The following is a 12,714-nucleotide window of genomic DNA, read 5'->3' on the forward strand; positions in this document are numbered from 1 at the left end:
CAGGAGATCGAGACCACGGTGAAACCCCGTCTCTACTAAAAATACAAATAATTAGCCGGGCGCGGTTGTGGGCGCCTGTAGTCCCAGCTACTCGGGAGGCTGAGGCAGGAGAATGGCGTGAACCCGGGAGGCGGAGCTTGCAGTGAGCCGAGATCGCGCCACTGCACTCCAGCCTGGGTGACAGAGCGAGACTCCATCTCAAAAAAAAAAAAAAAAAAAAAAAAAAAAAAATTTGCCATTATTGCTATTAGGCAAGTAACAACTGGGTGTAGTGGCTCACATCTGTAATGCTAGCACTTTGGAAGGCCAAGGTAGAAGAATTGCTTGAAGTCAGTTTAAGACCAGCTTGGGCAACATAGCAAGACTCCATCTCTACAAAAAATAAATAAATAGGCCGGGCGCGGTGGCTCACGCCTGTAATCCCTGCACTTTGGGAGGCCGAGGTGGGCGGATCACGAGGTCAGTAGATCGAGACCATCCTGGCTAACACGGTGAAACCCCGTCTCTACTAAAATACAAAAAAAAAAAAATTAGCCGGGCGCGGTGGCGGGCGCCTGTAGTCCCAGCTACTCCGGAGGCTGAGGCAGGAGAATGGCGCGAACCCGGGAGGCGGAGCTTGCAGTGAGCCGAGATGGTGCCACTGCACTCCAGCCTGGGCGACAGAGTGAAGACTCCGCCTCAAAAAAAAAAAAAATAAAATAAAAATAAAATAAATAAATAAATAAATAAAAATAAAAACAAAAATAAAAAAAATTAGCCAGGTATGGTGGCACATGCCTGTGGTCCCAGCTACTCAGAAGACTGAGGTGGGAGGATTGCTTGAGCCCAGAAGTTTGAGGCTGCAGTGAGCTGTGATTGTGACACTGCACTGTAGCTTGGGTAACAGAGATCCTATCTTTAAAAAGAGAAGAAGACATTAAATACAGTCCAAGTAATGATCATAATACTAAACAGAAGATGTGTTAAGCATCACAAGTGGTTAAGGCACAGAGGTAATAGTATGGAGTTGACCCCTGCAGAGTCCTAGAATGTGCCTCTAGTTTTGCCCAACAAACTCATCAACACATGTCAAGACATAAATCAGAGTTGTTCCCAGAGGTATTCAGGGTTAAAACCCAGAGTCTCTGAGGACAGGAAATCCACTCCCAGGGGTCTTCTACCTTATTAATCCATTGACCTCATCCACAATGTGGCGCAGCTTGTAATATGCATCAGTTGGAGGCAGCTTCAGCTCCAGGATCAGTCGGTCAATCTTGTTGATGCACACAGTGACCGCCAGCCTCTCCTGCACCGCATGCTTGATCAGCCGCTCTGTGTTCAGCATCACCTGAGAAACACAAGGCTCAGAAGGTGGTAAGAAGAACAAGGAGGGGAGAAAGTTCAAAGCAGAACCCAAGAAGGCACTATTTCAAGCCATGAAACCTGGGGAGAAAGAAAAGACCTGGGGAAATATTACTGGGTGGAAGCAGAGAGCCTCCTGCCTGAAGATAGACACAGGAACTTTAAGAGGGCACCTTGCAGGATTGAGAAATGAATAAACCCACGAACAATGATGTTGGAGCCAGGTTTCTCAGTGCTAGAGAAGGAACTAAGAAGGCTCGGAAGAGCCAGTGGTGCTGAAATGGAACTGGAGATACTAGGATTAATGCATGATTTTTAATATACGTGTGTAGAAATAGTTATAGATATGTACGAGTGTATATAACCCAGCTGTGCTCAGTGAGAGGGCCTAGAAGCAATGTACCCCAGTAGCATTCAAACCTTTGTTTCTAAATACTAGTCCCCACTGGCCAGGCACGGTGGCTCACGCCTGTAATCCCTGCACTTTGGGAGGCCAAGGTGGGCAGATCACGAGGTCAGGAGAGCGAGACCATCCTGGCTAACATGGTGAAACCCTGTCTCAACTAAAAATACAAAAAAATTAGCCGGGCATGGTGGCAAGTGCCTGCAGTCCCGGCTACTCTGGAGGCTGAGGCAGAATGATGTACATCCATGAGGCAGAGCTTGCAGTGAGCCGAGATGGCGCCACTGCACTCCAGCCTGGGCGACAGAGTGAGACTCCGTCTCAAAAAAAAAAACAAAAAACAAAAAACAAAACAAAACAAAAAAACAAAAACTAGTCCCCACTATAAGCCAGAGCTGCTAGGCTAGGTGCAGTCACTCACATCTGTAATCCCAGCATTTTGGGAGGCCAAGGCAGGAGGACTGCTTGAAGCCAGAAGTTCGAGACCATCCCAGGCAACAGAGCAAGATCCCGTCTCTTAAAAAAATCTTTAAAAATAAGCTGAGCATGGTGGCACATACCTGTAGTCCCAGCTATTTGGGAGGCTGAAGTGGGAGAATCACTAGAGCCCAGGAGCCTGAGAATGCTGTGAGGTATAATTGTACCATTGCACTCCAGTCTGGGCCAGAGAGCAAGATCCCATCTCTTTGAAGGAAAAAAAAAGCCAGAGCTCCTTGAAGAAATGGCTGAGTCCAGGATTGTGACAAGGAAAGACACGTCTAGAACATCTTTTTGTGCTTGAAGGTAAGGAAGTGCTCAAGAAACAATGAGATGTGAAAAGGATGATGGAATCACCCTAAAGGAGTTCTCAGTAGCCAAATCTGGGATGAGAGCACTAGAGCACTAGAATGCATAAGGACAGTAACAGATTATAATTAAAATTCACTGAATAAAATACAAACCCAAACATCCATAGTGATAATAAGCAAACAGGGGAGAAGCAAAAGCACTTCTTCACAACGTAATTCCAACCAATAGGCCAGGTGCAGTCGCTCACACCTGTAATCCCAGCACTTTGGGAGGCCAAGGCAGGTGGACTGCTTGAGGTCAGGAGTTCAAGACCAGCCTGACTGACATGGTGAAACTCCATTTCTACCAAAAATACAAAAATTAGCTGAGTGTGATGGCGGGCACCTGTAGTCCCAGTTGCCCAGGAGGCTGAGGCAGGGGAATCGCCTGAACCTGGGAGGCAAAGGTTGCAGTGAGCCAAGATTGTGCCACTGCACTCCAGCCTGGGCGAAAGAGCGAGACTCCATCTCAAAAAAACAAAACAAAACAACAACAACAACAACAATAACAAAAGCAATGGCCGGGCGCAGTGCCTCACGCCTGTAATCCCCACACTTTGGGAGGCCTAGGTGGGCGGATCGCCTGAGGTCAGGAGTTCAAGACCAGTCTGGCCAACATGGTGAAACCCTGTCTGTACTAAAAATACAATAATTAGCTGGGCTTGGTGGCATGCACCTGTAATCCCAGCTACTTGGAGGCTGAGACAGGAGAATCGCTTGAACCCAAAAGGCAGATGTTGCAGTGAACCGAGATCACACCACTTCACTCCAGCCTGGGCGACAGAGCAAGACTCCATCTCAAAAACAAAACAAAACAGAAGGAATAAGAGTTAGAAGACTCACTATTTGCAACTATTGTAGGAATAAGCCAAGAATCATCAATGGATGACAAAACTAGTAAAGTCTGATAAGGAGCGGAATAACCAGATTCTAATAACCAAGCCTAATCATGAGGAAGTATTAGACAAACCCAAATTGAAAGACATTCTACAAAATAAATGCCCTGTACTTTTCAAAAGTGCCAATGTCATAAAAGACCAAGAGAGACTAAAGAACAGCTTCAATTCAGAGACTTGAAAATCATGAAAACTAAATGCTATGCATCACTATGGATTAGGGGAAATATTCTATAATGGAAATTGTTGGTATGATCAGTAAAACTGAATAAGGTCTGCAGAAAAGATCTGTACAACAGGATTGTATCAATTTTAAATTTTCTGATTTTGGCAACTGTACTGTGGTTATGTAGGTGAATGTCCTTATTCTTAGAAAATACATTCTGAAATATTTTACTTTCAAACGGTTCAAGGGGAAAACATACACACCTGTCTCTCTGTGTGTGTCTGAACGTGTAGAGAATTACGAAGTAAATGAGGGTGGGTCCTTTGAATAATTCTTGCAACTTTTCAGTTTGCTGTTATTCCAAAATGAAAAGTCAGTAAAAAAAAAAAAACACACAAAAAGACAATTCTGGCTCCCTCTGCTGGCTGTCTCACCAATGACAACACGTATGAGGATAGCCAAAGCGTTCCATCTCTCAATTCAGGAATACAGAAGACACCCTGGTCTTTTAACTCCAATCTCTTGGAAAAACGTAACTAATATTAAAAATCCACTTACAAGAACATACTCTCCTCCCTTCCTTTTATTTACATTTGTCATTTTATCTTTGTGTTTTCTGAATAGCAGTGAGTCTTATTTTGAGCTTCACTGAGCAGGAAGCAAGGGCACCCACAGTGATTATTTTTTTCTTCGTTTTTTGAGAGAATGTCTCACTCTGTTGCCCAGGCTGGAGTGAAGTGGCACAATCTCGGCTCACTGCAACCTCCGACTCCCAGGCTCAAATGATTCTCCTGCTTCAGCCTAATGAGTAGCTGGGATAACAGGCAAGGGTCACCACACCTGGCTAATTTTTGTATTTTTTGGTAGAGACGGGATTTTGCCATGTTGGCCAGGCTGGTCCTGAACTCCTGACCTCAGGTGATCCACCCACCTAAGCCTCCCAAAGTGCTGGGATTACAGGTGCAAGCCACCACACCCGGTGAGAATTAATTTTGAACTTCATTTGCTGCTTTAATTTTAGAGCAAATTTGAGCCTTAATCCCAGAGAGTTTCAAGGTTCTCTGGCTCCCAGCTCACTTAGTGCTCTGGGTATTGCGGGGGGGCAAACATAACAGGGTGGATGAGATTCTGGGAGCTGAGTCTGACTCACCCCCTCGGCAGCATCAATGAAAAGAACCACTCCATCTGAGATGCGCAAGCCAGCTGTGACCTCATCAGAGAAATTCACATGTCCTGAAAAGCAAATACTAAGTAAGTCATCACTTGGTGTAGGATAAAGCACAATTAACTGGTACGGTGAACTGAGGGGGCACTTCAAAGCCTGTGAACCTCCAAATACCCCCTTCCCCTCCTCGCCATAACCCGCTGCAGGATAAAAATATCCCCCATTAGAATCATATCCTTGCATTATGCTTTTCTACGGGAGGCTCTCTACCTAAAAAGAGGGAAGTGCCCAGGAGAGCATGAGTCCACATCACACACCAGCTTAGCCTAATCAGCAGTGAGCAGAGATCTGTGGGACTCAAGACAATCTGGAGGCAGGAGAAAAGGCAAAGGAGGGCCTGGAGCACAGTGTGCTGTTCGAGGAAGGCAGTTCCTGCCGAGGTGCTATAGGGGCAGGGGCTGAGAGGTATCAGGACACTGGGCATCAGATGGTGCCAAGAAGGCAAATCAGCCAAAACCTAAAACCTTTCAGTTTTTAAAAACTCTGCCCCAGTTGGTCCTTCCAATAGGAGGAAGAGTCAGCCAAGGGGTCCTGTTCCCAAGGTCATCTGTATGTTCACCAGTCTCCTTTGAGAGTACTCGAGGCCAGGAACTGGGTCTGACTCACCTTTAGCTCCCCAGCAGATAGCATGGGGCCTGACGGGCTGAAATGAATAAATGAATACGATTCCCTAACATTTTTACATATTCAAAAGAGTAAAGACATGAATAGGAGGCCTGGAGTACGATGCTTGCTAAATTAACAGCCAGAAACAAAGGAGAGAGTCAAAACTGAAAATGGTGTCAATGAAGGTGAGGGAATGTAAAAACAAAGATGCACTGCTCTGTTCTGCTCTGGAAAGTGAGAGGACACACGCAAAACCAAGACAAGGTTCCAATAATCAAAAGCCAAAGGATGTCCTACCTGGAGTGTCCATGATATTGAAGAGATAAGATTTTCCTTTGGTGTCTGGCAAGACCACTGTCACAGGAGTGCTTTTGATGCCTACACCTCTCTGAAAGAAACAAAGAGTGGTCAAGACCTCTTCCTATGCAAGAGGGGTTCATTTTGCTTTTGGGGCTCCCCAATTGCTACTAAATTACACTGATGGCTCTCCTTATGGTGGGTGATTTTTATCTAGGCTTCTAGCCAGCATGACCTTGAAAATAAAATATCTTGGTGTTAGATAGCATTTTGGGGGGGCTTGTTTCAAGTATGAAAAGATGAAAATGAATTACTGCAAACAAAACAGTATTAAGCCCTATCAGAGAATCCAGGGTCCTAGAATCTCATCCTCTTTATACATGAGAAACAAAAATAGCTGAGCACCTTGAAAGTAAAAAGAAACAATCTGGGGTATTTTAGTTTTTTTTTTTTTTTAAGAAATATAAAAGCTATGACAGGAATAAACATTTGTTTAAAATTCCAGTCAAACAAATATATAAATGCATTATAAAACAGTAACAGCTAACACTAACTGCCTATCTATCTTTACTAATTCCAAGTGCCTTTAGTTAACCATACTTATTTATACTTAAAACTTCCATTAGGAAAAAGGGACAGAAATAAGAGGGGGGAAAGAGAAGGGGTCAGAGAGTAGAGAGAAAGATCCGGATGGAAAGACAAAAAGAGGAACACAAAGATATAGGAACCCATTTTCAAAGAGAAGCTACTCCTAGAAAGAGGTCATCATATGGATGGAGTCATCCTGCGGATTTTTAAAGGATGACGTCATTTAAAAAAAAATCACGTTGAGCTTCTGCGTAACTTAAAGCACAAATGCAGATATCACCTCTTAGTATTTGCCCTATATTAGGCCAAATTTAATCTAGTCAAGAACAGGAGGGTCCCCCTCCCAACCTACAGCTTGCCTACCCAGTTCTTTTTAAAGTTATAACCCTGGAGTAACTGGAGGAAGAAGGAGATGGGATGTGAGAAGTGGGGAGAAAGAAGTAGAGTACGAACTAAAATGCTATCATAAAGGCTCCTCTACATTCCCTACAAAACTATTACTAGGGGGTCTGGTGTAGGCAACAATCGGATTCCACAAGGCATGCTTACCTCTTGCTCTGTGAAGAGGATGTCAGTATAGCACAGCTGAAAAAAATTAACTGTTGTTACCACCTGAGTTCAGACTCCTCTCCCACAAACGAACCATCAATCACTTTCCCTCACCACCTCCCAGCTCAAGGGTTTCTTTGAGATTAAAGACAGAGAGCAGGGTGTCCCCACAGCAATTCCAGACAATGAGACCAGTGCCCTCCCAGCTGGAAATGCTCCTGGGTGCGTGGAGGGATTTTTTTATTTTTATTTTTTTGGAGACAGAGTTTCACTCTTGTTGCCCAGGCTGGAGTACAATGGCGCAATCTTGGCTCACTGAAACCTCCTTTGCCTCCCGGGTTCAAGAGATTCTCCTGCCTCAGCCTCCCAAGTAGCTGGGATTGCAGACGTGCGCCACCACGCTCAGCTAATTTTGTATTTTCAGTAGACACAGGGTTTCACCATGTTGGTCAGGCTGGTCTTGAACTCCTGACCTCATGTGATCCACCCAGCTCGGCCACCCAAAGTGCTGGGATTACAGGAGTGAGCCACCACGCCCGGCCGGGTTTTTCTTTTTGGTTGTGGTTTTGTCTTTTTTTGAGACAGAGTCTCACTCGCCCAGGCTACAGTGTAGTGGCGTAATCTTGGGTGACTGCAACCTCTGCCTCCCAGGTTCAAGCGATTCTCCTGCCTCAGCCCCTCGAGTAGCTGGGACTACAGGTGCACATCACTGTGCCCACCCAGCTACATTTTGCATTTTTAGTAGAGATGGGGTTTCGCCATGTTGGCCAGGCTCGTCTCAAACTCCTGACCTCAAGTGATCCTCCTGTCCTGGCCTCCCAAAGTGCTGGGATTACAGGCATGAGCCACCGCTCTTTTTGAGTTGGGGGAGGTCACTAAAGACCAGGTATAGCTGAGAGCTAATTTATATCAAATGCACAGAATTCTTAGCATGGTAAAGGGAGACACATGTCAGCCTTCATGCTAGAGTGTTAAAACAATCAATCTGGCAGGGATTGAACATTTATTGCACTGAGACTTGCAGCCACAGTTGGCCTCATTCACAGGCATTTAAATTTACCATGAAAACCAGGTACAATTGTATCATATTTATAGAGCGGGCTATTAATACTATGATAGCAAAGAAGAGACTATAAAAGTCAGGACATATCATAACAGAGGAGGGATCCCAAGTGCAAAACGGATCATCCAAAAATACTGCAGCTCAATATTCTCTATGCTCCTGAGAAAGTTGAAATTATTTTCTTACAGCCTATTAATAGAGATCACAATTATAAAGCTGCACTTTGGAGGCGTCATTATTTATAGAGAACAGGAAGGGTGAAGGAAGGAGGAGAGAGACAGCTCTATCTGTTCTCAATGGTTCATCCTAAACCCTCAACAGAAGTTCCACTTACATCTTGGTCATAGCGCTTTCTGATTTCCGGGTGAGTCTGCTCAATTAAACAATCTACAAAACATGTCTAAAAGGGAAGAAACAGTTAACACCTGCCAACCACAGAGGAAAATTTACTGTGCCCTTCCCCCAGCTCCCAATACACCACATAATTTAGGGATAAGGAGAGAAAAAGGAGAGCAAGGAGGGTTATGGGACAGCAAAGAATTAACACTGAAGCCACAGGATTATTTTCAAATAAAAGATGAAATCTTTCTTAGACAGGCATCCCTCAGGAAATGAAAACTTATAAAAATCAGAGTAAGGCTCAATTTCCCATCTTCTGTCCAGATGTAGACACAAGGCTCAGGAACAGGCTCCACCTGCTGCTTGGGAAAAGCCAGAATTTCACAGTATGGCTTCGTAACAGGCATGCAGTACCCCGAGTCAGTAGGTTGAGCCTTGTGACCTCAAACCTCAACCGCTGTGACTCTAAGGGCTAAAACATGAGCAGGCACAAAAGAGAAATCCTGTTCCAAGTAGCTGAAAGTTCTCTCTTACCTTGCCATGGTGGAGATGTCCACAAAGGGTCACATTTCTGATGAGCTCTGAGTTATCCATCAGATCTGCCAAGAAACTGAAAGGACAAAGGAAAAGAGAAAACAGACATTGGGAAAAGTTTCCAAATGAGGAGTGGAGTTTAAGGTTCAGGTATTTTTGGCCAGGAACAACTTTCAGACCAACTGGAGAGCCCTCAGGCAGATGCGAATGTCTATACTTACGTAGCAAGAAACTTATCCAAGAGGTAACACGATCTGTGAATGGACTATCACAGGGATTTAATAGTAAAATAGCAAGACTAAAAAAGGAAGAGGCTAGCCATGGTGGCTCACGCCTGTGATCCCAGCACTTTGGGAGGCTGAGGTGGGTGGATCACCTGAGGTCAGGAGTTCAAGACCAGCCTGGCCAACATGGTGAAACCCCGTCTCCACTAAAAATACGAAAAACTTAGGCCGGAAGCAGTGGCTCACGCCTGTAATCCCAACACTTTGGGAGGCCGAGGCCACCACGACCAGCTAATTTTTGCATTTTCAGTAGAGACAGGGTTTCACCATGTTGGTCAGGCTGGTCTCAAACTCCTGACCCCCGGTGATCCACCTGCCCCGACCTCCCAAAGTGCTGCGATTACAAGCATGAGCCACCGCACTCAGCCAGGACTTCCAACATGGTGAAACCCCATCTCTACTAACAATACAAAAATCAGCTGAACATGGTGGCATGTGCCTGTAATCCCATCTACTCAGGAGGCTGAGGCAGGAGAATCACTTGAACCTGGAAGGTGGAAGTTGTAGAGAGCTGAGACCATGCCACTGCACGCTGGCCTGGGCAACAAAGTGAGACTCCGCATCGGAAAAAAAAAAAAAAAAAAAAAAAGAGAGAGAGAGAGGGCACCTAAATGATCCTACACACATATCTACCTGCTTTTGCTCTCCTTTTCAAAATAAAGAGTTGAGGGCCAGGTATGGTGGCTCACGCCTGTAATCTCAGCACTTTGGGAAACTAAGGCAGGAGAATAATTTGAGCCCAGGAGTTTGAGACCAACTTGGGCAACATAGTGAAACCGTACAAAAATTAGCCAGGCGTGGTGGTGTGTTCCTGTAGTCCCAGCTACTCAGGAGGCAGAGGCAGACACATCTATTGAGCCTGGGAGGTCAAGGCTGCAATGAGCTGTGATTGTGCCACTGCACTCCAGCCTGAGCAACAAAACGAGACCTTATCTCAAAACAACAGCAACAAAAACAAAATAAAGAGCTAATATGTTCCTAAAATACTCAGCAGTCTTACTAAGTCCAAACAGGCTCTGGTGGACCCAACAGTGATAACTGTAATACCCAGATCCGTCTTAAAGGCTGGCTTTCAACATCAAACTAAAGACCTGGAAGAAGAGCAAACAGCTAACATCTGGATGAACACCAAGAGAAAAGTTAAGATTGAGCCCAAATATCCCAGCAGCCACACAAGCTGAAGGAGAATTTGAGAGCTATGTACGGCCACAATTTACTGGCTATTTCAGCCACAAACCACCTCCTATCTCTACAAAAACATGAACCCAGGGCATTCCTGCAGAGAAGCTGAGAAACCTTGTAACTTACTCCATCTCATACACTGTAACAGGTAATGTCTGCTCCATCAGAGTGAATTTCTTGGTTTTCACTGGCTTAATAATGGGTTCTAGAAGAAAAAAAAAAGGTAGTGATGTGTAGGTGGGCATAAAACATAAAAATACGGAGCACTATTCCATTAGACTGACCTTTCGGAATGTATGATGTATGACATCAATTTATTTTACTCTCAAGGTTCACTCATGTTGAGAAAGTTTTGGAAATGCTATTTGGCATGAGACAGTGAAGGACCTTGAATTGTGGAAAGAGGAGTCGGGGCATCATTTTGAGCAAGAGTGGGAGGGAGGGAGAGGGAATGGATGTAGGTTGAGGTCAATGTCAGTTCAAGATCTTTCCTCGCATTTATAAGATGCAATTACTTTCCAAAAGATCAATTAAAACTTTTTTTTTGGGGAGACAGGGTTTCACCCTGTTACCCAGGCTGAAGCGTACACATGGCACAATCAAGTGATCCTCCTGCCTCAGTCTCCCGAGATGCTGGGAGGCATCCACCATTGTGCTCGGCTAATTTCTGTACTTTTTTGTAGAGATGGGATTTCACCATGTTGCCCAGGTTGGTCTCAAACTGCTGGGCTCAAGCGATCCTCCCGCTCTGGCCTCCAAAAGTGCTGGGATTACAGGCATGAGCCACCACTTCCAGCCTATGAAAACTATTAAGATGCAGTGGCTCACGCCTGTAATCCCAGCTCTTTGGGAGGACAGGGCAGGCGGATCACTTGAGGTCAGGAGTTCAAGACAAGCCTGGCCAACATGGTGGTACCCCGTTTCTACTAAAAATACAAAAATTAGGCCGGGCGCGGTGGCTCAAGCCTGTAATCCCAGCACTTTGGGAGGTCGAGACGGGTGGATCACGAGGTCAGGAGATCGAGACCATCCTGGCTAATACGGTGAAACCCCGTCTCTACTAAAAAATACAAAAAACTAGCCGGATGAGGGGGCAGGCGCCTGTAGTCCCAGCTACTCAGGAGGCTGAGGCAGGAGAATGGCGTAAACCCGGGAGTCGGAGCTTGCAGCGAGCTGAGATCCAGCCACTGCACTCCAGCCTGGGAGACAGAGCGAGACTCGGTCTCAAAAAACAAAAACAAACAAACAAACAAAAAAACCCAAAAATTAGCCAGGCGTGGTGGCAGATGCCTATAATCCCAGCTACCAGGGAAGGTGAGGCAGGAGAATTGCTTGAACCAGGGAGGGGGAGGTTGCAGTGAGCCAAGACTGTGCCACTGCAACCCAGCATGGGCAACAGAGCAAGACTTCGTCTCAAAAAAAGGAAAATAAATGGACAATGCACATTATGAGAACTGGTTAAAAGGGCTGGAGTTATTTGCATGGAAAAACATATCAGGCCACAGGGTAAATAAACTTAATGAGTCTTCATGCACCTAAACTGATAGCATATAAATAAGAAATAACTCTTATTTACCTAGAAACTAGTTAAGAGCTTTACTGAATATTAAAAGAGGATTAACTGAATCTTAAACCAGAAACAGTACCTGAAGGTAGTAAAGAAAAACTGATCAATTCATTTACTGAACTTTTAAGGTTTGCTGACAGCTATGAAATGAAGTTTCCAGGTTTCAATTCCACCTCCTTACAGCCCAGCCCCTCCTGACGTACCTGTGAGAGGCTGAGTGTCTTCCTCTTGAACTATGGTCTCCACCTCAGGGCCGTACACCTCCTCGGCTGTCGGGTAGTACTTCTTGTCCTCATGCAGCACCACCTCCATCCCGGGGTGGTCATCGTCATGATCTCCTATGTCATCGTCATCGTCATCATCATCCATCTGAAAGCAAGAGGGAGAAGGAGAATCGAAGAGGCACACGCCTTTCCTGTTTGATGTCTGACCACCTCCATGAGTGACAGCACTGACTGTACATGCTGGCCAGCTTCTTATTCTGAGTTCTATGCCAGCGGGGCAGGTTCCACTCCTTTGAGACCGTTCATAAAGAGAAGACTCTAAGCCGAGGCCATGGACAGTGCTCCTGGTTCAAACTTGCCCCTTCCTGAATGTGGGCCACTGGTCACAACTGAGTTGAGACTGGAGAAAACAAATCACAGCACCGCCCTTTAGGGGGAAAAAAGCAACTTTCTCCAAGGGCAGAAACCAGAAGACAGAGGTAAAAACTGGGGATAAGCCCATACCTTTAACATTTTCACTTATATCCACAGAATTGTTTTTGGAAAATAACTTTGTGATAGATAACAACAGGGGCCGGCAAGGATGTGGAGAAACTGAAACCTCACACACTGCTGATGGGAAA

General features: G+C 45.3%; 2 protein-coding genes across 4 annotated transcripts in view; one reads left to right on the forward strand and one right to left on the reverse strand.

The window, feature by feature from the left end:
- The window catches only part of CCDC103 (coiled-coil domain containing 103), a 144,924-nt gene that overhangs the window by 119,492 nt on the left and 12,718 nt on the right, over nucleotides 1-12,714 (forward strand). The window lies entirely within an intron of this gene.
- Nucleotides 1-12,714, reverse strand: part of EFTUD2 (elongation factor Tu GTP binding domain containing 2) — a 44,635-nt gene that overhangs the window by 22,599 nt on the left and 9,322 nt on the right. For all 3 annotated transcript variants that reach the window (XM_050763067.1, XM_050763069.1, XM_050763068.1), the window contains 8 exons: nucleotides 12,071-12,236; nucleotides 10,427-10,505; nucleotides 8,835-8,910; nucleotides 8,296-8,361; nucleotides 6,899-6,934; nucleotides 5,762-5,852; nucleotides 4,784-4,866; nucleotides 1,161-1,327 (listed from right to left, as the gene is read on the reverse strand). In XM_050763067.1, the coding sequence (XP_050619024.1) occupies nucleotides 1,161-1,327; nucleotides 4,784-4,866; nucleotides 5,762-5,852; nucleotides 6,899-6,934; nucleotides 8,296-8,361; nucleotides 8,835-8,910; nucleotides 10,427-10,505; nucleotides 12,071-12,236 (764 nt within the window). The remainder of the gene's footprint in view (nucleotides 1-1,160; nucleotides 1,328-4,783; nucleotides 4,867-5,761; nucleotides 5,853-6,898; nucleotides 6,935-8,295; nucleotides 8,362-8,834; nucleotides 8,911-10,426; nucleotides 10,506-12,070; nucleotides 12,237-12,714) is intronic.

Source organism: Macaca thibetana, chromosome 16 (genome assembly GCF_024542745.1).
Source record: "Macaca thibetana thibetana isolate TM-01 chromosome 16, ASM2454274v1, whole genome shotgun sequence".
NCBI classification, from domain to species: domain Eukaryota; kingdom Metazoa; phylum Chordata; class Mammalia; order Primates; family Cercopithecidae; genus Macaca; species Macaca thibetana.